The 24,958-nt window shown below is 40.1% G+C and overlaps 1 protein-coding gene across 1 annotated transcript in view; it reads right to left on the reverse strand.

Annotated features, from left to right (window-relative positions):
• The window catches only part of LOC105923145 (ankyrin repeat domain-containing protein 13C), a 42,456-nt gene extending 18,393 nt beyond the window's left edge, over positions 1-24,063 (reverse strand). Inside the window, exons 1-6 of the mRNA XM_036141104.1 lie at positions 23,980-24,063; positions 23,421-23,887; positions 18,864-18,905; positions 8,927-9,031; positions 2,656-2,741; positions 496-541 (exon numbers count right to left, since the gene is read on the reverse strand). Of these exons, the coding sequence (XP_035996997.1) occupies positions 496-541; positions 2,656-2,741; positions 8,927-9,031; positions 18,864-18,905; positions 23,421-23,784 (643 nt within the window). The 5' untranslated portion in view covers positions 23,785-23,887; positions 23,980-24,063. The remainder of the gene's footprint in view (positions 1-495; positions 542-2,655; positions 2,742-8,926; positions 9,032-18,863; positions 18,906-23,420; positions 23,888-23,979) is intronic.
• Between the last annotated feature and the right edge of the window lie 895 nt (positions 24,064-24,958).

Raw genomic sequence — 24,958 nt, forward strand, 5'->3', positions numbered from 1 at the left:
TGCTGCCACCACCATGTTTATGGTGGACATGATGTTCAGTGGGTCAAACCTTAGATTTCCATCAGACATGGCAATTTGGATTTTAACCAAAAAGTCAAACTACTCCTTCCTGGTCTGCCTCCTACATGTATTTTTTTTTTTTTTTTTTTTTTTTGCCAACAGGACAATGGGTTTCTTCCTACCGGCTAGATTTGGGGAGTGACTAACAGTCATCCTGAATACAGATGTTCTGAGTTACCAGGGCCCTAAGTGGGTGACTTAGGAAGCCATAGTGGGCTGAATAAAAGGCAGAACATTGTCCATATTTTTTATGTGTTAAAAGAAAAGAAGATCAAGTAAAATATCATATTCTTTCTATTTTACAATTATGCACCACTTTGTGTTTGTCCATCACATAAAATCCCCAAAAATACATAGAAGTTGGTGTTTGTAACGTGACAAAATGTCGAAGGGCTACGAATCATTTAGGGACAGTAGAATAATTGTTTAGCTCACCCCAACTCTGGAAGTCCCAGTGAAGCTCCAGGTAAAAGTCACCAAGCTGTCGATAAAGACGCAGGATTAGACGGGAACAAAACGTACAACAGCATCATCTCTTTTTGAATGCTTTCAGTTTCATTAAATAACTGGAGCTGTAATTCTGAGCAAAGGTTAGTCAAACTGGGATAAAACATGTAATGACTGGAGTCTATGTGGAGTAATAAGCTCTTACAGCACCAGGATGTAGATTGTAAGGTTGACTCATAACTAACTCCACCTATCTGTCATAAAGATTTGCAAACTTCTGAGCCGCAATCAATCCTGTAAGATGACGATATGAAACAAATGACCATGCTTCACCATTAGAGTATGATTTTATTATGTCTAATCAGAGGTGGGTAGTAACTAGTTAACATTTACTCAGCTATTTTTACTAGAGTAACCCTTTGAAAATAAAACAAGCCATACCTTTTGAGTAATCTAATGTTATTTTCCATCTGCAGAGCCTGTTGTGTCATTTGGAGGTCAAGTGAACACTCATTACACAGTAAATATTTTCAGTAAGAAGTACTTTGTTCTAACGTGTATACAAAACCCTCAGCAAGGATTGCTTTCCTAAGTTTAATGTTGTGGGAAACTGAGATTTGAAGACGAATGTTTCCGTTGCCCCAATTTGTTATTTCGTAATGACAGGATTTATTTTTTACTCATTTTTATGTTATTATTCTAAGAACCAGAACTACATCACAAATAAACCATATTAAACAGCAGAGCTCAGGCACTCAGCACTTAAGTAGCCTTTTAACCAAATCTGTTTATTTCAGGCATTTTTTTGTATGACTATGTTTTACTCCTACATTGATGTAGCTCTACTTGAAAACAATTTTTGGCAACTCCCCCCACCCCTGTGTCTAATAAAGTGGACCAAAATTATATCTCAAGAACCTACACACGCTAAAATATTTTGAGTAAAACACAAGAAGATAGCTCATATAGAACCATATTCTTATCTTTCTTTTTTTTCATATTAAACATTTTTTTAAATAAAAAATAGAGTAATATTCAATAAGCAAACATGATCTTTACAACCTTTAAGCAGGTTGTAAACATACTCATCATTAAGCTCACATATCTGTATTTAAAATGTTGTTTTTTATTCTCCTGATGTGTTCCTCGAATATTTTCATTACTTGTAAGCAGAAAATCATCATAATTAACGGAAATACAGGCTCAAAAACATCAGTCTGTGTGTGATTAATCTTTTAGTGAATTGAGTTACTGAAATAAATGGTCTTTTCAACAATATTGTTATTATATTAATTTATTGAATGAGTCTGTAGTTAAAGCCATGTCAATATTTTGGGTCAGCTGGGGATTAGCTTGATATATCTAAAATTATTTGTATTTGCTAAATGTCAGAATAATGTGAGAGAGAATTTTCTAGATCATTTTCACCTTCTTCAAGTAAAAAAGTTTACAGAAACTAAGATTAGAAATGTAGGCCTCCACAAGTCTGGTCCAAACCTGGGTAAAATTGGGTAAAAAGGACTGTAGGTGTCATATTTATCTGTTCAAACAATTATACACAAGTATGAACTACTTGGGAACCAGCCGCTATAGCGTTCAGGAAGGAGATGGGTTCTGGCGTCCTAGATGAACATCTTTTAGTGTGAAATGGGTGTATTCACCTCAAACCATTCTGGGACTGATCTCAGAATATTTCCAACCAACTATTGTAAGATGCTTGTGAAAGGATATCTAAAAACTGCTGACAGTGTCAAGGCAATACTAACAAATACTAAGGAAATGTGTTTAAACCTCTGACTTAGCAACAGAAAAAAAAGCTCTCAATACTCTGGCATTTAGCAAGTAAAAGTTATTATTTTGTTTACCCTATTATGTAAAACAGGAAATGTTTAGTCTGTTTTAATCTCAGACAGTGAGACATAAAAGGTTATGTCAATTTTTATACAGTGTATATAAGCATCTTGTTTTGACTATACATTTGCTCGTGTCAATAGGCCTGAATAGTCCTGAAAATCTAATGACCTAACTAAAACTAGGAATCAAAGAAGAAGAAGAAGAAAGAAAAAAACACTGAGTAGAAAACATTTTATTGCCACAAAAGAACTACATCTTCGGTTGCCAGGAAAAACACGACCAAGGACTGCATACCTCTTTGAGGGCTTTGAGCAGTTTGGGCCTCTTGTCCTCCACATTCTCCCTGGACTGCTGCTTCAGCTTCCTCAGCAATGCTGTGACTGTGGGAGAGGAAAGAGACAAAAAGGAAGCATTAACGCTGAAGAAGCTTTTCCACTCTGAGCAAAAAGCACAGGCCTTTAAACGTTTTCATCACAGAGGAAAGAGCACTGGACGGCATGCAATCAGCTCCTAAAATGGAGAACTCTTGACTTGGCCTAATATACTGCTTTATGGGGTCTGAGTCCCACTTTACCATCTCTAAGCAGGTCATCCATCCACTCTGCTATGCTGCTGTTGTTTTGGCAGAACGACATTTTGCTTTTCAACACGCCCTGGAAATCAGCGTTAACTGTGAGAAAGTTGTGGGCAAAACCCACTTTTTGTAGTTCAGCTGGGAATGACTGATCTTTCATTTATGAGCTTTCCCTTGAGTCTCAACTTTTTTTTTTTTTTTTTTTTAAATTGTCTCCAGTCTAACTTTTCTTTGGATTTGCTTTATACACACATTTCATACCCGTCCGTTGCCATTTTGTCCTAACCTCCTTCCACGTTACCCCTATATAAACAACCATTTTATAGAGATGTAATTAATCTATCATTTCACATGAGTCTATTTCTCCTGGTACTTTTCTACTTTTGATTAATCGTAAGTAGTCAAAAATGCTTAAATCCTCTTTTAATTTGTATTATTTTGTATATAATTTGGAAACAACTTTATTTAACACCCTATTTCCATTGGCTATAAATCTCTGCATAGGCCAGTTGACCTATGAAATATAAGATTATATGAAATATAAGATTATGTCTCTGGATCAAACCAAAATAACCCTGACTGACCTCCTGTTGGTAGAAGGTATTTAGTACAAATCTGCCTGTAAAACAGGGCATGAGCAGGTTAGACATGGGTCGGTCTGAGATTTTCATAACCTCAAGTAAAAATATGCTTTTATTCTATGGAGTATTTACAAGACATTTTAAACAATGCATAACATGATTTAATCACTTATACTCGCAACATCTTTTCCTAATGTTGCAAAAAAAATAAAAAAATCATACCCATTATTACAGATATAATAATGTTATTTCTAACAGTTATTTACAGCAACAAACTTTGACTTTGACAAACAAAAATTCTGAATAATAATAATTTTTTTTTTTAATACAACCAGTTAATATCTGCTTAGGTAGAGCCTGCAGCTCCCTGCTTAACAGACACACGGTTCTTAACTTGCAAGCTTTACTTTTAGAACAACGTTCTCCAAATTAGGAGATTATCCTAATAAGGATGATGGGAGGTGCTCCTTAAATTTCTACATCATATTATTTGCAGCTGGAAATAGTTTCCAAATAATCAATCAATCAATCAATCAATCCCTCCCTCCCTTCCTTCCGGCACTTTTTATGTTTTTTGAAAGCGTTTTGAGTGTCCAAAAAAGTGTTATATAAGTTTAATGTATTATTATTATTATTAAAAAGCTCTCTTTTTAGAACCTTTGTTTACCTCGACACCGATCACTGGCCAATGGCTCCAGCATTTCATTCAAAATTACTTTAAAAACCTTTTAAGCTGTAAAAGGAAATACGTAATACAACTGCACGACATTAGAAAATAACAAAACGGTAATATTGTTGAAGACAATATCATTGGCAAATACTGTGGTGTTGATATGAGCTGCGATAAATGTACATTTTCCTCCATGTGTTTCCACCAGTCTGTGGCGTTTACCATCCTGGGCTCTGTAATCTGTCTAGTGTGAGCTCCCACTGCAGCAAATCTCCATCCTGAACATCTTAATAGCAAGAAAAGTGTAACCTGATGACACTTGCAATTGCCAATTGCATTAACTATTGCATTCCCTTTACTCCTTTAATTATATATATATATATATTAATATTGCACATGTTTATGGTATGTTTTGCAGCCCTAGTATGAAACATCCTCCTGGCTGGTTTGACGTGACGACTGGTCAGCAGATGGCAACCATGGGTAAATATGCATTTCATATAGCAACAACACTTTGATTTTCCCGATATTGTTGAGTTATAGTGGACATGCGACAAACTATTCTCAGCGAATATGAACGTCAGTGAAACATGGGACAGATTAACAGCATCAAGCTAAAACGCAGAACAATGTGTTTCTTTGTGAGAGATGAGCCAATTTTCGGCAGTCGGGAGAGACGCTTGATTCTTCTAACCAATCGTGGTGCTGTGCCTGGCAGATATAAAAGACTTCAGGAAGTTCAAAGGGAACGAGCCTGGCAGATATGAGGCTTACTGGTAATAAGCTCTGCCTTTTAACCTCTTTGTTGACCAGAGGGAGAGGCATATTCATGCGGACTTTTAACCATGAGCAGTCACATCAAGCATCCTCAGCTCTTTAGCTCGGTCAGGAAAAAGAGGGATTCACATCTGACTATTGTGTGTTTATGTAAGTGCTACACGCTATTCAGCGGAGAGTAAGGCCATCTGTTGCTCATGACATAGTTGCGGTCCTTTGATGAAGCCAGGAGGGGGGATAAATGCCCACATGACTGTACCAGTTACAGCTCTGGAAACAGAAAAACACAGTTCTTATTTCGTCTGTGACAGCCGCAGCGTCCTACTTTTAAATCAGACAAGAAAAAATGAATAAAAAAAAAATCTAAACACATAGGGGATCATCATTAGCCTGGCTATCAAAGAGGCTCCAGCGTGTTGGTGGTGAGTCAACGTTACCACAAGGTTGTTGTTATTGCTTCACGGGAGTGTGGCAACATGGAGGTAGATTGGGGCCAAACTGGAGCGCAGGCACCCGCACATACTGACACACGCATGAAGACACGCATGCCAGCTGAACCCGACACAACCGCGGGATGTCGGGCTCTTTGTGGACCGGCCTAATGAATGCCGACAAGCACTGGTCGGGGGTTCCTCTTGATCCTCGACGCCTCTCACTACGACGAGGTAAAGAGCACAATCTCACCGTCTGGCCGCGGACCACCCAGCCAACACAGGCTGAGAAACCGATGAGGATCACTGCAGCACTTTACCGAACTGACTCTTCATCCTGAAGAACTTTTTGGCATTAATGAGGCGACTGACCGCAGGGCTTCCACTAATACCTTCTAATGAAAACAGACATTTTCCATCGCCGCAAGGCGCTACAATTTAATTAGTCACTGGAACTAATAAAACAACCACTTCTGGAAGGTCTCAAAAGATCTCAGACCAGTTACTCGCTCGATAGCGCCTGCCTTTGTGAAAGCTGGCTCTTACATGTGTGAAAAATGTATTTAAAAGCTAAACAACAATGTAGTCGGGCCTAATTATGTGATTCAGTTCACTTATACAGCACCGATTCACACAAAATGTGACTTTGATATTCAAAACACTGGAATAGGAACAAAGCATAGTCATGTGGAAAAACAAACCAGTCCTTTTTATTATAAAATGTGGTCAAAATTCAGTTTTAATGGCAAATGCTAGAGAGTCGTCAATGAAAGGAAGCCGACTTTGCAGCCATCGGTCATGCTGAGCATGGAGTCACCGTAGAGAGCGACAACTGTACTTTAACAGGAAGAAACATCCAGCAGAACCAGGCTAAGTATAAGCAACCAATTGCTTGCTATCACCGTTTTATGACACTGAATTAATTATTTATATGAAATAAATCTTCACTTTGCTTTAAAACCAGAGATATGAATCGGCTCGATTAGCTCTGATCAGTGGTCGGCAAAGCAAATTATCTTTCCCCTGGTCAATAAATTTGATCAAAACACAACTTTTGCATCTATAAATGCATCAAAAAACAGCATGTGGTTAGAAAAAAATACTTTGAATTTATTTAAATAAATAAAGAAATAAATGAAGGTTAAGAACAACTACTTTGATGCATAAAAGATGAAAATCTCCTAATGCCTTCTTTGTTGTTTTCTAAACAACAATAAGGAAACTGCTATCAACCGCTAACATGGAACTTGCCACACATTTGTTTATCTTTAAATTACTCCTTGAAAAAAAATCTGAATGTCTCAAACTCAACATCAGGAGCGCAGACCTTAAAGAAAAGTAGAAATAGGTAATGGCCAGAAAATGTTTTGATGAGTGCAAACTAAAGCTAAAGGAGCAGGAACCGACTAAAACTGATATAGTGATGCTAAAGATAGTGCAGCTTGACTTGCTATAGTTACAGGAACTAATTCAAAGTTCAACCAGCAGATATTTCTAATTGGTAAGACATAAAATAGCATTTAAACACTGATCAAAACCTTGCTTGAACTTATCATTTTACAGGACAGTTCCCAAAACAATACCAAACACTTTCCCTTTTCAGACATTCATTGTAATTTATCTCTCATAATTTATCCAAGCTGAACAGCGGTGGTCCGGTGTTACGTCCCTTTGTTTGCACGTACTATGCCAGTGTGACAAAATCAGAGGGGCGAAACAGATAAGAGCAGTGTGTCGACCGCCCCATATCCTACTTCACACATGCATGCCATTTCTGCATTATGGCCTCCTAAATTAACCGTCTGAAACTGTATCGTGTCCCGGCCCAAGCAGGATGCTGGTCTGGTAAAAGAGCGGCATCGAGCTTCCCCATAGTGTCGTGAAAAGGGTGACAGAGGGCAAGCGACAGCAGTTGAAAAACATTGCTTGAGTTTTTAAATTTGCTTGAGCGGGACTTTTTTCCACCTCTGCTTTTCGGTAGACAGCTCTGGGTCTGGCCTGGTTGTTTATTTCCTCTGCAGAAAGCATTACAGCCAGACACTCCCATAGAAAAACCGCTCCCCGTCATCATATAACACTAAACATCAGCGAGACGGCCTTTAAACCAGTTCTTAAAGCTGACAACACAACTGTGTGAGTGGAAAAGTAATTGGGGACAGAAATAGCTCTTCTCAGCAAAATGTGCATGACAACAACTATTTTCGAGGCTCACTTTTGCATCCTAGTACAAACACAAATAAAACTGTACCAGGTGCAAACAAGTATATATATATATATATATATATATATATATATATATATATATATATATATATATATATATATATATATATATATATATATACACACACACACACACACACACACACAGCAGAGTGAGAGAGAGTTTACAAACTTCAGCTCCGTTCTCGTAAAATCTTTTACAATAGCCACACCAACATCTATATGACAGCTAAAGTGTCATCTCATCTTTTCTCTTTTCTTCCTGAATAGGATCTGGTTTTAAGTAAAAAAGAAGACATCTGAACAGGACAGCTAAAACTATATGCATAAATAAAAAAGCACACACACACACAGCCTGAAATACAGTGAATACAGCAAAGCAAAATCTTATCGCCCGAGCTAGTCCCCGCCCTTTTACTGTGTTAAGTCAGCCATCTGTGGCTAAGCTGCAGCAAGAGGGGCTGAACCAGATAAATTTTGTTTTAGTGCATCAGAGATTCACGTCCCCTTTGGCTTCCCGCCAAATTACTGTACTGTAGCATCTGTGAGCAGGACAAACCTAAATGTTTAGGCTCGTCTCATATCCAAAAGGTTTGAAATAATGTAAAAATTCCTTTTAGCTCAGAGTAGGGCCAGATGATCATTCAATAACACTATAGATCGATCGACAGACGTGTGGTTTAATAGGAAAAAGGGTTAATAAAAAGTTAATCAGAGAACAGTTTTCCTTCCTTTGCTTCTAGCCTATCATTAATACTACAGTCATTACAACCAACCAATCACAAGTGCAGACCAAGGAACGCTCCATCAGCACGTTTCAGAGAATCAAGAATCTTTTATTGTCACCATGTTTTACCATCGTGAAATTACCTTTGAGGCAGACGCCAGCTTAGCATACACACAAATAACATGACACACATACACATCAGACTTAGTATTTACAATTTTTCCCCACACAAGATTTTTTGACTACTCTGAATTTAATGGACTGGAGCTTGCTCACGATCAGTCTCTGAGTGAGTGAGAGAAATGTCTAATGAATACCCTTTTATCAGAACAAAGGCTCAGAGGACTTTGAGGAATGTAGCCTCTTTCTGATGAACAAAAGAAGCGGGCCACCATCACGGCCTCGCTGGGAGGCAGCAGTCTGGGGGGAATGTGCAGAGAGACCTTTTGCTGCTTTGCATCAAGACTTCTCTCTGTCCCACTGAGGTTTTCACACAGAAAATAATACCTGACCCGCAGACACAGGATGACTGTAAACGAGCTGGTTTGGGTCTTTACTCTCTTGTCTGTTTCAGATACTTACTCATCTGTCGGTCTCCGTAACTAATGGCCTCAGCGAGGGGGCTCCATCCCTGAGCGTTCTTCACCTTCACCGGCGCGTTGTGAGCCAGCAACAAATGGGCGCACTCTGTGGGAAGGACAAGGAGCCGGGTGAGTGATCAGAAAGGCAGAAGACATATCCATCAAACATCGCTGACAAGCCACGCACGCAGAGAGGAACGGTTTGTCTTACACGCACTCACACAAAGGCGTTCTCACACGCATCTTTTTCACTAGAACGTTTGTGATTCGGCGTTAAAACCTTCAAACTTGTCTTGCAAATTATTAACTAAGAGAAGAAAAAACAAGTTTCTCAATTCCCAGCTTTGGCCATCAGGAAACTGAAATTTCTTCCCATTCTTTGCAAACAATAGTCCAAGCTAAGTCAGACTGGATGGAGCTCATCCCTGACTCCTGCCAGAGATTCTCCCTTATAGTTAAATCCTGACTTTGACTGGGCCGTTCCGACACGTGAAAATGCTTCGATGTGAAGCAACCCTATCTGTATGTTTAGGGCTGTCATGCTGCTGGAAGGTGAACCTCCACTCCAGCTTCCAGTGTTTTGCAGCCTCTAACTTCGTTTTGCTGCAGGACCGCCCTGCATTTAGCCCCAAATGTGACCTGTCGACAAATTCTTCCACCAGAGATTTGCTTTGCAGGACCTCTAAATACGTCTGCGCAACGCTCACTGGGAAATCGTCGATATTTCTTTCAAAATTATTCGGAAAATGTTTGATGTTGCTATGGTTTCCTACACGCCATGCAGTTTCCTGTTCAGATTAATCATCCAGGAAAGTTGAGCAGAGTGCATCAGCGGACAAGCTTATACTTGTTGTACGCCTGCAGGTTTCTGCTTATTGCAAACGTATCGGACCGGGTCCAGCGTTTTTTTACAGGATCGAGAGAGCGTTTTGAAAATAACTCTCATGGTGCAGATCCTGCAGGCTTGAGAAGACAGCAAATCTTTTAATGAACCGACCCATATGGGAGACACTGTTACACGAGTTACAGAAACTGCATTTGATTATCGCTCAGAAACTGAGTCCAGATCCAAAACGGTCGAGTCAAGAGAACGTGCTGGCTCGGCGTGGAGCTGCAACTGTACTACAACAGCCGATAAACGGCCAGACAGCCGCATTTTGTTTCTATTCAGAGACTGAGTGCGGCAAAGAAATCCTTCCACTCCCCGGGTAGCCTGTCAGCAAACTACAGCCGGCCAAAAAAAAAAAGAAGTCTGTTGTTGCGGCTCAGCTGTCAGTGTTGTTGTGACATCATTTGTTAGGACGCTGGCGTCCGTACAGCTCCGTCTCAGCCACGGGCCGAGCGGCTGCACTCCTGCAGCGGACCAATGCAAACCTGGCTGCTGGAAATAAGCTGGGCTTTCAGGTGAAAGAATTTGAGTTGGTTCTACGGGATCTAATTCAGGTTTGTGAGCTCCTGTTCAGACTTGTTTCTTTATTCAGCATCAGTATGAAAAAAAAAGGCCATAAACTCTGTCTTTTAAATAGTGTAACATGGTCTCACGGTCTCACGTCAGCCATCCAACATGCTCGCCGTGTTTAATAAATGAGAAAGCGGCCCGGGTCTCATATATTCTTAATAAGTGGGAGCGACGCACGCGAAGCCTCTCCTGAATGAATCTGAACGCACAACAAAAACAAGCGTGCCCGTGAGGTTATTCGCAGTAAAACAAGAAAAAGGGATCTTGTGACGGCTCAGAGAGCGGTAAGGCTGCATTCCTTTTCAGCAACTATCAGCTCACTTCAAAAAAAAAAAAAGGAGACAAAGGGCAATCAAAACAAAGACAACCGTGTCAAACCTCTTCCGACCCGGCTCCTCCTGACATATTTTCCAACTCTGTCCTCAAGCTGTTTACTTCACATTTCATTCCAGTCAAATCCCAGCCTGCAATTAAATATAGAGCCGGCTCTCGCGCAAGAAATACGGCTGCAAAATGTGTCGCAAACAGCCCTCACGCCCGAAAACTTAACAGCAGCACTCGGTGCCAACGCTTGTAACAGGGACCCCAGGATGAAACGGCCGATAACTGGAGGCTGATGTTGAGAAGAAACGCCGGCGCACAGATGCACGCTGCCTTTCTGATGTAAGCCTAAGGCCCCCTGAGGCCTTTGACCTCCACATCACTCGGCTAAATCCGGGCGGTTGTGTAATAATAATAACAACCACACAGCGTTGAGCAGATATTCAGAACCATGGAAAGAGCAGCCGGGCCATATGTCCCTCTGGTGTGGGATTAGGCATTTTAAGCGCTCTGTCTGGCTCTGGGGACAGAGTGGTGATATCGGTCATCGTGAAACGCTGACAAAAGATGGCCTTCGCTAACAGCTTTTCTGTTTGATGCAATAGCTTCAACCGTGTGCAATTTACGGGTGAAAAGAATGTATTTCTTGGACATGTGCAGCCGCTGAACCGTTCTGGGACAGCTACGTCACAGCTGTGTCGATCTCAATTCAAGCTCACACTCTACATACTTTGGTTATTATCTAATCGCGTATGATAGCTGCCAATAACGGCGTGTTCTTTTCTCACCAGCAGCAACTCCCTAACCAACAAGATCCCAATGACAATATACTTGGTATGCTATGGATTTTTAACATTTAAATCACTGGCCACGCTTTGCTGTCCTATTCAGTGGAGCGATAGAGCGACCAAAAGGAAGTCTCTTTATGGGTTTGCAGGACTGATATGCAGCAGCTGTTGGTCTTTATACAAGAATAAACTTCCTGTTCCTGCTTCAAGCAAAAGAAAATTTTCAAGAAGCCCTCCAGGCACGTTCAGAGCGGTCATTCTCGCTCCACAAAAAAAAAGTTAGGATCTTCTTCTTTTTTTTTTTACTCTGCTATAACATGGGTTTTCATCTTTTTGATGGAGATTAGATGCAATTTGAATGGTTTGTGTACAAAAAAGTGTGCAGTTTTTACACCAAAGGTTGGCAGTACACTGCAAAAAAACGGAACTAGAAATAAGTAAAATGTTCTTAAAATGAGTGTATTTGTCATTGATTTGAGCAGATAAATAAGACTATTTGCCAATGGAATAAGATTTTTGCACTTAAAATAAGAACAATTCATCTCCATCATCTTATTTCAAGTGCAGTATGTCTAATTATCTTATTTTAGGGGTAAAAATACTCAGATAATCTTATTTACCTGCCCAAATCAAGGATAAATACACAAACTTTAAGAACATTTTGCTTATTTTTAGACCCGTTTTTGCCGTGTAGGGAGAAATCCTGAAACTTGCGGCTCACAACGAAACCCAGATGTACGAAACCGTGCGTAGACGGGTCACCGCGTACGTTGCTTTGATAAATCCGGATATGTGGGAAATAATGCACCAGTTCACGGGTAACCTGGGCCGCCCTGGTCCCGCCCCTGATCAGCATAAATACCCGAAAGGCACCCAAATAACTATGGCAATGACCTAAAGTCAGCCAACACACACGGAGCTTGCTCTTATTTTGTTCCCGGCACTAATTATTACGATAGCATAGCAGAATCCTGAGTTGAGCAGGACTCATGGCAACATGAGTGCAGGCATAGCCCCCGATTACATTTGGAAATCTGCTCCTTGCTGCAAATGAGCCACGGTTTTGGGGACTTTCATGTATCTGAACAACATATAGATGAGGTCGTCTCAGGGACCAGGCATGGGACGGCTCAGGGATGAACGTGAAATACCCGACAGGCCAGCCAGCTCGCTCTGAAAAGCTACGGCTGAAGTTCATCCAGGTTCATCCAGGTTTTCCCTCTGTAATGCTGGGGCCAGTTAAAAAAATAATTGCCCTGAGCAATCTAAACCGGTTAATAAGCAACTCGTCATCATGTGCCAGCATGTGAGCAGGATCTCTGAAAAAACGCTCCTCCGCAGTCTTCCACTGGCGATGTCCTGCAGCAGTGCCAACGCTGCCATCGTTCCACAAATGGACATGTGTGATTGTCTGCACCTCAGGAATCATCGCACCTCGCGTGTTAGGATTAATCAGCTAATTTCTTTTTCGGTGGGAATGAAAGAGCCCCTTAGATGATTTACAAGCGTTTCACGTATTTACAAGCGCCTCGGTAAACAGACTGATGAGCATTTACATCTACATTTGACCAAAACAGAGGAAGATTCACTGTTGGCATTTGATTGAGGTTGTTTCCAGAATGTTTTATGCATGTTACGTCATTGTACGAGGCTAAATGTGATTTTATCTTTTGTATGAATTTAAACCAAAAAAAGCTAAAACTCATGAAAAAACCTCGGGGGTCGTTGCTCTTTGACTCAAATAAAACTGAATGGAGTTATAATTCCTTGCATTTGGGTGACTTTTGGTTTGCGTGGCTGCTGCACATTTTCACAACAGGTCAAAAGTTTGTGTGGATACACCTTGAGACAACGTTCGTTTTTTTTAATCACAGCAAGTTGCGCGTTAAACATTGCACCGCAGGTTTATTGTGTGTTTGACCAAATGGATGGCGTTTATGGGCACCGCCCAGCAAGCAATGTGAGGAAGAGTTGGTTCGACTCGGCCACTGCGATTGGATGGTGGAGTGTTTTGTGAGCATCTTTAAACATCTTTTATCTAACCCATTCCTACAGTGGTGAGCTTACTTTGAGCAAACAAGGATATTCTGAAAGCAACGCCGTAAACCCCTGCGTGAAGAGAATATGATAGCCAGTTAGCATCAATGCTAACTCTGTGGATTGCTTGGATTTTTCCCTTGTATGTCGCAGCTACATGTTGTGCCGTACGAGTACTTAAGCGTTCTTAAGATCCAGAATCTCTTTCTACATGCGAGTGGTATTCTTCCACCTCCTACATGCTTCTGCCTCCGCAGCCATGAGTAAAGGAAGGGATATAATACAGAGGGGGAAACCATGCACTTTAGTTTGTTTTAACCGACTAATTTGTGGTTCATAGATCAGCTGACCAAATGATACCAAACCAAAAGGGATTTTTAAAAGACACAAAAGTATATTGTCAAATTTCAGTGTGAGATACAATGATACATTTCTGGGCTCGGTGCGGAAAGCAACAAGAATACTTTTATATCCCAGACTGACAGTTTGCAGCGATGTATTTTAATGTATTTTAAACAGGACAGCCACCTGACACACGGCATACATATAACAATAACTAAAATCTTCAACAAGTAAATTGTTGTACGCTGGGCTTATTGTGTATATGACAACCATAGAAAGCTAGCATTAAGTACCATTAGCTTACCCTCATACGCCATCTAGCACATACTCTTCGGTTTGATACAGCTCTATGGCTTTCCAGAAAGTTTCCTTTTTACTTTGAGTCTGACAAAAAAGATTAGACGGATCAGCAGGTTTACTATCGCTTCCATGTCCTCCAATGTCGCACTTTGTTTGTGTCGCAAACAACTCAAGTCACATTTCTTTAGGGACTCTGGGCCCACCTTGCAATGACAACCCCAACCCCATCCAAATTGCAATGGTACTCAAATGTAACGGAAAACGACCTGAACTACGTAAAGCCCAGTCAAGTCGAGCAGAGTACGCACTAATGGAAAAGGGCTGATCTTGTTTTTGGAGAAAAGCTGCATGAACAACTGCCTTGCAGCAGGCAGCTGAGCAAGGGAGGGTGCATAGAGTGTGGTGTGCTTGGAAATGGAAGTTTGGCAGCAGAGCTGCTAGTTGGGCATCGCTCAGAGTTGACATGCAGGAAAGAACTACGCCGCTGCCTTTTAAGGTTGATCCATTGGATAACAACAAGGCTGCACAATGTAAGAAATAGAAGCAATTTAGATATCATTGGTAAATATTGCAGTCAACCCACAATTTCATCCATCTTCTCTGTCTTTTCATCGTCAATATTCCCACCACTCTGAGTTTTAACAGACAGGTCACTAAGAAAATGGCACCAAGTCTATGCATTTGGCCAAATGCCAGACATTTTATATTTCTTTTCTTAAAATAAATCCTTGTTCTATTTTCCTTACACCGGTAGAAATGTTTTGACTTTTCGCTTAAAACAAAAGACATTGTAGTTTGCGGATGTAAAAAGTGACAAAATGTGAAAAAAGATGTGTGCAAAACACTGCCCTGTGATCACTAAGATATCATGAATATTCCTTTCTAAACACGTTCTCTGATTGTTTGATTTTGCTATAGATACCAGCAGATCATCCAGTTTTCTGTTCAAATTCATCAACCACTGAATTTTAACGGCGGCGGACATGTTTATTCTTCTTCTGGTTAACATACTTCTGCTGGTTTCTGTTTATACTCAAACGGTAACCATATTGGACGAGTACCAGTGAATAATGTGGTTTTTTTTGCTGACAAAGTGTGAATCCTGCTGACCTAAAATGTAAAAATGTAACATTACAGCCAAAAGGTGCTTTGTGATTAGGATTTTCTACATATTGTTACTGTGATGATGATGTTCCAAGTCCACACACAGCACATGCAGCCATGAGTGGGAGAATGCTGTGTTTTCATTTTTGATAGGCTCAGAATTACCTCGCACACTGCAAAAATCGAACAAAAAATAAGAAAGTATTTCTTGAAATTAGAGTATTTTTTCTTGATTTGAGCAGGTAAATAAGATTGTTTGCCAATGGAATAAGATTTTTTACACTTAAAATAGGAACAACTCATCTCCATCGTCTTATTTCAAGTTCAGTATATCTAAGTATCTTATTTTAGGGGTAAAAATACTCATTCTATTGGCAAATAATCTTATTTACCTGCTCAAATCAAGGAGAAATACATTCATTTCAAGAAAATTTTACTTATTTTTAGTTACCTTTTTGCAGTGCAATCCTGCTGGACGTACTAACCTCCTTTTTTGCAGGTGATGAAGCAGTGGCTCTGATGCAAAGCCTGTATTCTGATGAGGTGATCCGTATCTGAGCTGCAACCCGAAGCGTTTTTCTAGCATTTTTGCATCCCGGATTACACCAGCGTGACTGTTACAGTTTTTTTTATTTTTTATAAACCACTCATATGCATAACTGTCACTGCGAGTAAGGTAAATAATAACATACGAGGCTACACACACAAAGGAGGGCCTTGTCCTCTCCGTCCACAAAGGGACGGCCACACCCAGACGGTGAGCTCATGCTGTAGCCTGAAGCCCGGCATCGCCTCAGCCTCCCTGGAGGACAGAGCAAGTCAGGCGAGAAAACAAGCAACCTCGTTAGCACAATCAATGCCGTCGGCCTCCTATCCGACGCGACGCTGTCAACTTGGCCGGCTGGGTTACCAAACGGGTAGTGCCGGGGCTCTGATGCCAGTGACAGAGATTGACCTTTGTGAATGTGAAATCAATTGAAGCCGATGCTTCGGCGGCAGACGCTGAACAAATGGGAAAGTGCAACACACGTAACTGCGTGCCTGACGTTTGCACACAAATTTGGCAAAAAAAATAAAATAAATCAATTTTATTTTTCCCCCCCAAATCTAAGCACTGAAACACAAATAACGCCGCTTCAACGCTGTACACACATGACTTCAGTCCCAAGCAACTCATCTAAAAACAATTTCAGTAAAAGCAAAAAGTGTAACAAGTGCTTGATACTATGTCATGAGATACATAAGGAATAATTAAAATTTGGACACGTCTACTCCTTCAATGGTTTTTTTTTTTTTTGCATTACTACAGCTGGGAACTCTTTCTAAACTATTGGGAACCGATTCAGGTGACTAACCTCATGCAGCTCACTGAAAGAAAGCCAAGAGAGACCAAAGCCGTAATCAAGACGAAGGGTGACTGAAATTGAAAGTTGGTCTGTGGTTATTTCACATTTTTTTGTTTGCTATATATTTCTACCTACTTTGGCTTTATAGGTTTGTCTTCACTATGCATCATCGATGTAGAAATTATTAAAAACACAAAAAGTCTATTGACAAGGTGTGTATATTTAAATGTTCTCAAATAAACAAGCATGTTTTCTTTCTTACCCAAAACACTTCCAATGAGATATGGCAGATATCATCTAAAAATAATTATGTAGAGTTAAACCTCCTTTCCCAGCTTTAAACTCTTAGTTATCAGACTAGAAGTAGAAAGCGGTCACTCAGAGTAAGAGACTTTTGCTCTTCTGTTTCTAGAGGTATTGCTATAAGATTGACTGTTATGCTTAATTGTCGCAATAAAGCTGTCTGCTTTTGTATCAAATCTGATCTCTTGAGCTGTATTTTGTTGTACCTAGTTCGCAGTTGGGCTAAATTTCTCCCTCTCGTCTGCTTCAGCCACTTGTGGATATGCGGAGCTCAGACGGGACGGGAGTGCCTGTTGCTCTGCTCTCACCTGCACCTATAATCACATTAACCTGACCGTGTGGCTCCAGCAGCCGTCTTTCAAACTTCCACTCAGAGGGAAACGCCACTAGTTCAGAGTAAGATTTTAGGCATAAGAAATAAGTAATATAGTTAAGTAATAATTCATTAGTGTTGCCCGGGCGACGACATCAATACTAAAACCCAGTAACGCGTAGTTTTGAGGCTCTGACGCCTGCTTTAAGCTAAATGATGTTGTGCCCGACTTTCTTCAACCAAATGCACCCAGCATTATGCGCCTCAGAGCTTTTTGACTTAATCTATTGCAGGGTTCCTACATCATAAGGCAAGTTAAATTGAAGACTTTTTAAGACTTTTTAATGCCACTTGAAATAAAAAGTTAAGACCAACTTCACGATAAACAAGATAAACCTGGTTGCGACAACTTCACCCAAATGTTTATTTTAACATAAACCATTACTTTCAGGCTCAGTAGACGTGTTAAAAATTTTGAAAAACATTCCATATAGGAAGAAAGCTAAAAAAAAAACACACAAATTACAGATATATTTTTAACAACTACTGAACTGAATTCACAAACTTTGTTTTGTTCCTTACTAAAATAAACTATAAATCAGTTTTAAAAACCACAACATAACCAGAGCCAACTCTTTTTCACAGCTATGGTCCGGCCGCAACAGTTTTTATTGGTTCTGCTATCGGGAACAATTGAGCCGTTCGGTAAATTTAAAAAATATATAATTGTGTCAATTATTTTACTGTTTGGGAAGGATTACAAAAATAAAATCCTATTTATGACCTGGTAACAATTTTAAGACCTAAGAAAGACTGATTTAAGACATTTTAATGCCAATTAGGGCCTTAGTTTTATATTACAGAATTCAATGCCTTTTAAGACTTTTTAAGGATCCGCAGGAACCCTGTATCGCAGTCGAACTGACGAAGCAGCTAAATATACGCTGGCCTATCAGAGGCACCTTTGAAGGGTGAAGGTCCATGTATGGTTATACCAAAGAAATGCACATTATATCGAATCGCTAGCTTCGTCGCAACGTAATTGAACGTGATATCAAATTCCCGGATGGTGAGGACATTATGTGATGGCTTTTACAATTTTCATAAATAGTATCACGATTGTGTATCTTCCTGATATTGTGCATCTATGTTATTAATCTCCCACTTTAAGTAAAAAAAAATATTCTTTTTTTTATGTATTCGTTCACTAAGTGTTTGTTTCCGTGCAAGAATGCTGGTTCGGTAGTCAAACACCAATTCCACACAAAGCATCAATTCTCCGTCCAGTATGAGCTTTTATAAGCTCATTATAGAAAATCATAGCAGTAAAGAGCAAAACTCTGATTCTTGAAAAAAAAAAGAAAGAAAAGAAAAAACACCACCAACACCCATTCACTCATAGATACGCGTCTCGCCTTCTGGGACCTGTGTGGCGATCTGTCACACATGTCTGCTGGTGCTTAGACAGACACCACGCGGAGGCAGAAAACATCGACTGAAGCACGCGGCACAAAACAAAGGAAGACACGGGAAGACGTCATGTGCGCTCACAGACGCCTTCATTCACCGAGCCACGAGCAGCCAGTCAGTCAGAAACAGAAACACACCGCATGGCAGGGACTCACCTTTGTGTCCCATCATGACGGCGAGGTGTAACGGTGTGTTTCCTGTAAGAGACAGAAAACACAGTTTCCTTAATTAGAAACAGGAAAGAGAGCAGAGAGAAGAACTTTATCCGCAGAGCAGTCACAGTTTGGGTCATTTAGGCATTTAAACGGCAAGGCAAGAACACAGTAAATTCAAAATTACATGGAAATAATAAATGCCTGTTATGAGTTTGCTCGCCGTGACAGGCTTCCTCAGTAGCTACTAACCACCTGCAACACAGACTGAGCTCAATGTTTCCTGAAGGTGGCATGGCCTGTTAACCGCATATAATCACTTCAGGGGAAAAGCAACATCAGATATGATCGCCGCCCGCAAAAACTCTTTGTACACAAAGTGTGTAGAAGAAAATTTAACCTTTCTTCCAAAGGTGTAAAATGTGCCTTCAGAGGAAGCTACGTTATTCGAATGATGAGAGCATGTCCTGAACGGTGTAAAATATGAGCTGCAACTCTGATACGACGCTGTGGTAAATGATTTGATGTGTGAATATTTTTACGTAGTAACATGTCCACACTAGACACAGCTATTAATCTACTAGTTTGTTGGTGGTCAGCTCAACGGAGCAATACAAAGTTCTCACTTTCAGGTCTCTCTGCTCAAATCCTGACATCCTTTTTTTTCTTTAAGGCTAGTCAGATCAGTACATTTTTGAAAACGGGCTCATTCTAGATGATACAAAAGTCTGAATTGTTCGCTCAGAATTAATCCGACAAACTGTATCTTCCGGCACAAGGTCACTTGACGTTATTTTTGCTTTATTTATCCGTGTTTTTAGTGATATTTCAAGCCAGTCTGCGAGTCTAAACAGAGACCAGAGCTGAAATGAATGGGTATAATTTCACAAAATTGGAAATCATCTGATATTTTTGGATTACGTGGCTTAATGCCGATGTTTGAGCAATCAGTTGGAGATTTATCTCTGTAATTCGTGACGATTTTGATCTAAACCAGCAACAGAAATTCATACGCCCTGGGTTCTAGTGAAAGGTTTTTGTAAGTATGAAATGGAGGTAGGAGGGCAGGAAAGAGGAAACGGTCAGATTTGAAATGGGTAGAGAGTTGGCAAAGGGCGGCCAGACACTGAGTCATGAGAGACAGAAGTGTTTTCCAATTGTCAATTAGGAAACAGTTATGATTTAATTCCAGTTTCTTTAAGTAATGCCTTGCAGAGTCAGTAACTGCACACTGAGTTAGTGTACATGAGGATTCAAACTCCCCTTTCTGTGTGATTCTAGTATTTAAATTTGATTTTACATTAAAAAGAAATAAAGAAATTCAGTAATTTGCCAGAAACAGCGTTTAACATTCAAAAAGCAGCCAAACCAGACCGGTCTACAGGCACAGCAGAAAAGTTTTTCGACAAGCGCAGGTTCCGGTTCCACAACTGCGGCGCCCCGTCTGTCTGAATGACGCTAAGTGAGAGCACATTCCTGGGTTGACGTTCTGTACGGGTTAGGGCCAGATTCTGTGCTGCCATGTGACCCAGAACAAGACAGTTCTGTCCTGCTGTCCCGTCCAGTCTGCATGGGGTAGACGGTTTATTTGGAAACTGTGCCGTTATCTGATTAGACTTTGCCCTGAAGTCTAATCAGACTGCAACGAGCATCCGATTCCCAAAGTTTTGTAAAACACACCTTACTATAGCATCTATAAACTTATATACGAGCTGACTTCTATCAGGTTTCTATGGCTATGACTGATAACTTGTTTATTTCACTGCTGGGAAGTGATTTGCTACTTACTGCCTGGGATGGAAAAGCCTCAAGTTACACAACGTCTGTTGTCAAAACTAGAAGGAGCCAGTGTACGTGAACGATGCACCGATCAGGCTATAGCTGGCCGATTTGAGTTTTATTCAGGCCGGATTTACTGATACCGCTTTTTGTTCCTTCCTATTTCTGTCTGAGGAGAGAAAGGGGTGCTGATGTAGTAGTAGCTTAGAAACCATCAGAAATGAAGGAATTGAGAAATTCCAACAATTTATCTGTCAATGTGTGTCCCCAGCATTGCCTGGTTTTAGGTAAAGAGGAAATATTACAATTTAGAGCTTATCAAAAGGAAGATCCTGAAAATATATAACACGGAAATTATAACCAGCCATCCCATTGTTTTCAAAGCATTTGCATCATTTTAGCACGAAATTTTCAGACTAAAATTTGAGGCCATTCCTATTAGAAAAAGTGGGAGCTTACGACATATGGATGATAATAAAGTAAATGTAGGGCTGGACGATAATTCAATAACAATTTATATCGATCGATAAACGCATATCGATCACAGAAAAAAAGGGGTAGATAAAAAGTTAAATAGTACAGTTTTCTTTCCTTTTGCATCTTAGCCTATCATGTAGGTTAATATTACAGTCATTACATCCTCTCAACCAATCACAAAGGCAGGCAGTAATGATTCACACCCCAAGCTCCGCCCCCTTCAAAGAGGTCAAAGAGCACATGTTCTTTTTCATTTTTTTAAAAACGTGCAGTTTTGATAAAAAATTTGTAGAATAATGGGTTGAGCTTCAATTAGACTTAGATTTAGACAACTTTATTTGTCATTTTGTATGCACAGAGTGCGTACAGAACGAAATTTTGTTGCATACAGCTTGTAAATTGCAGTAAAATTAAATTACAGTATAGGTTTAAATGTAGACAGTGCAGGAGAAGTCACAGTGTGCAGGTGAGTATTTTTAAAATCATTTGTATGTGCAGAATTGATTGTGCAAAGGGCATTTGTGCAAGAATACAGCTTGTACGTTACAGTAGATTTAAAATACAGTATAAGGTGCAGCAGTGATTCAAAAGTAAACAATTGAAGTGTTTGTGTGTTCTGTATCTAAAAATAAGACATTAAGCAACAGCATAAAATAGCCAGGGCTGCACTTAAAATACATGTTTTGAATTTGTTGATAATTATCGACATTGATCAATATGATTTCTATTTTATGGATATGCTTTTTTTCTGTATCGCCCAGCCCCAAGTAAATGTACAGTTCCTTTCACAGATAAAAAAAAGTGCTTTACAAATTAGTGTGGCGGTGAAATCCACCTGCTTAGACGTATATAACAGGAAACAGAGAACTTGAATAAAAATATCTTATTGATGAAGGAGGCCAACTGGATTTCTATCGTGGCTCCTATAGATATAGGTGTAGTAGTCAACCAGGGGACAGGCCATTGCTGCGCATGTTTGTGAGCATAAAGTTTCCCCCGTTTTTTTTTTACTTTTCAATGCATTCTCTATCAGAACGAACCATCTGCTGATGTCTGCGTGGATCATGATATTTTAGCAAATGAATCCCCACATAAATGATTGACAACGATTTTTACCTACAGCAGCAACTTTTCTCCGTGCGAATGTTTGAGCGCAGCTGCGGGCTGGTTTTAACCTCCCGTTCCCGTCCGGCCACTACATGTGTAGCATAAGTTACTAGTTCAATGTGTGCTTCTGTGCTTTTTTGTCTCTCTTGTTGTGTCTCTGTTCTGTCTTCTGTAACCCCAGTCGGTCGAGGCAGATGACCGTTCATACTGAGCCCAGTTCTGCCGGAGGTTTTTCCTTCCTGTTAATGGGGAGTTTTTCTTCCCACTGTCGCTTCATGCTTGCTCAGTATGAGGGATTGCAGCAAAGCCATGGACAATACAGACGACTCTCCCTGTGGCTCTACGCTTCTCCAGGAGTGAATGCTGCTTGTCGGGACTTTGGTGCAATCAACTGGTTTCCTTATATAGGACATTTTTGACCAATCTGTATAATCTGACCCAATCTGTATAATATGATTGAACTTTATTTTGTAAAGTGCCTTGAGATGACATGTTTCATGATTTGGCGCTATATAAATAAAATTGAATTGAATTGAATTGAATAAGGGCTCACCTTTTAGGGCCAGTTGTGTTTAACTGGAGTCGCTGTCGTGACAATTACGTTAATCCAGAGCAGTTCAACCCTCAGTTGAACAGAACGTGGACTTGTTCGCACGTTCAAACGTTGATGTTTCAGCCGCCGCTGTCCTTTTAAGCTTTATAAAGTAGGTGAAACTGCTGCTGAGCAAAATGTCTTTCTGGGTCTTTCTTTTTTGTTTGTTTGTTTGTTTTGTTCGTACTATGTTAACTTTTGATTTCAGACATGGGAATCTGAAGAGCCTGGAAGGCGTGACAGTGACAAAATATGCTCTTTAAACTTAACATCATATGCTTTCGTGCGCTTTATTAAAGAATGGTAAAACATTAGATTTTTCTGTGTCTGTTTAGCAGTGAGGAGTGAAGACAAAATCGGCTGGTTCCGATCTCTGCCGGACTGGACTGATCGGTGCATCTTTAGTTTATGGCAGAGAACCAACTAGTGCTTTATCAGGAGTTATTCAGGCCTCGCGAGAAGAAGCCTTGCCTACTTTTACTGCTGATGGACACTGATGGCACATCAGCAGAAAAGATACACGCTCGACAGGAGCTTAAAAATGTTGCATTCTGCTGTTTGTTTGTTTTTTTTAATGGATCTAACGAGATAAGCAGTGAACTCACCGTGAACGTCTTTCTGGGCGATATTCTGGGTCCGGATGAGCGATGACAGCCGTCGGACATCTCCTTTAAAGACACATTCGTGCACCGGAAAGTCCAGCCCGGGTTTGAGGATGGGGTTTTTGTTGTTGTCGTCGATAACATCCGACGTGCTCAGAGTGTTGTTGGTGTTGCCATTATTCTGCGACTGCGCGGACGGGGACTTGATTAACTTGTGGTTGCTGAATATTTTACTCGCCCTGCTCTTGCTGTTCGCCTTGGGGACCGCGAAAGTCCCGGTGGCAGCCTCCTCGTCCGGCTCCAGCAGATTCTCGTCCTTGCTCGGCCTCTGGTCCTTCCGCAGGCAGCGGAGCTTCTCTCCGGTCATTTTCGAAAACGGTTGACGCCGACGGAGCAGAGGGTGTCGCCGCTGACGATGACCCTCCGGGCGAACTGATGCGACTCGCCGGCTGGAGCTCCTTACGCAAACGCTGGAAATTGTACAACATTTAATTTACCTGTCGGCCGGAGACGCGAAAACGTCACTTTTCTCAAGGATGAAGAAGTGGTAGATGTTGTTTACCGGGTTATTGTCTAAACAAACCGCTCCCTCCCCTCCCGCCTTCCTAAACTGTCGGTGGTGCTCAACAGAAGCGTCTCTGCACTTCGGTAGTACGAAAGATTCCGCCTTCTGATATCGCGAGAGTTGAGGAAAGGTTACTAACGGTTATTAACGGTTGGGTTGTTAGTTTAACTCTGATTTGTGCTTCTTTAAACAAACTATAGTATGTTTACAGCTAACTGACGGAAATTAACACGGATTCTTGCGCATTTTTTTTTACTATTTTTATCATATTTCTTACTAAATATGACAAAAAATATGTACATTCTGTATCTCCTTTGCTGTGTTTATGAAGGAAGTAAAACTAAATAATTACATTAGCCTACCATCTTCATAATTAATAAAAAGTATTTGAAAAGTTATTTATAACTGCACTTTCTTTTCTTTTCTTTTGTTAATAGCCCCATATATTTAAAGTGTTTTCCCTTGATTGCAGACAATTAATTTCTCACTGGCCACTGAAATTTGACAATTTATGGTTCTGTGTAAATAGAAATACAGAAACTGAGAAAAGCAGTGGTATATAATAATTAGATTTTCTTTTTTGTGTTAGTTATTTTATTATTTTATCCTACTTTTGATTCATCTTACACCATATTTTTGTCTAGCAAACAGTCCAAACCTCATAATTATAGAAAAAAAAAATTACTTGTTAAAAGTAAACATATTGAAAAGCAGCAAATCTTTGCATTTGTAACATTTCAACTATAAAGTCCTTTTTTTCTTAGTAAACTAAACTGCCAGATACTTTCTGTAATCTGATAACAAATAGAACTTAAACATAAATTTTTGCTAAATGATCATGTATTAATGCTGTTTTGTGTGATCACATTCCTCTGTAAAGTATGTAACAGAACTGTCCTTTAAAGCTTGATTTCTATTATTTACTACATTCAAGTTTTATCAGACAAAACAAAAACTATATACTGTCACTTATAAA

This window comes from Fundulus heteroclitus, chromosome 9 (assembly GCF_011125445.2).
Source record: "Fundulus heteroclitus isolate FHET01 chromosome 9, MU-UCD_Fhet_4.1, whole genome shotgun sequence".
Classification (NCBI taxonomy): Eukaryota; Metazoa; Chordata; class Actinopteri; order Cyprinodontiformes; family Fundulidae; genus Fundulus; species Fundulus heteroclitus.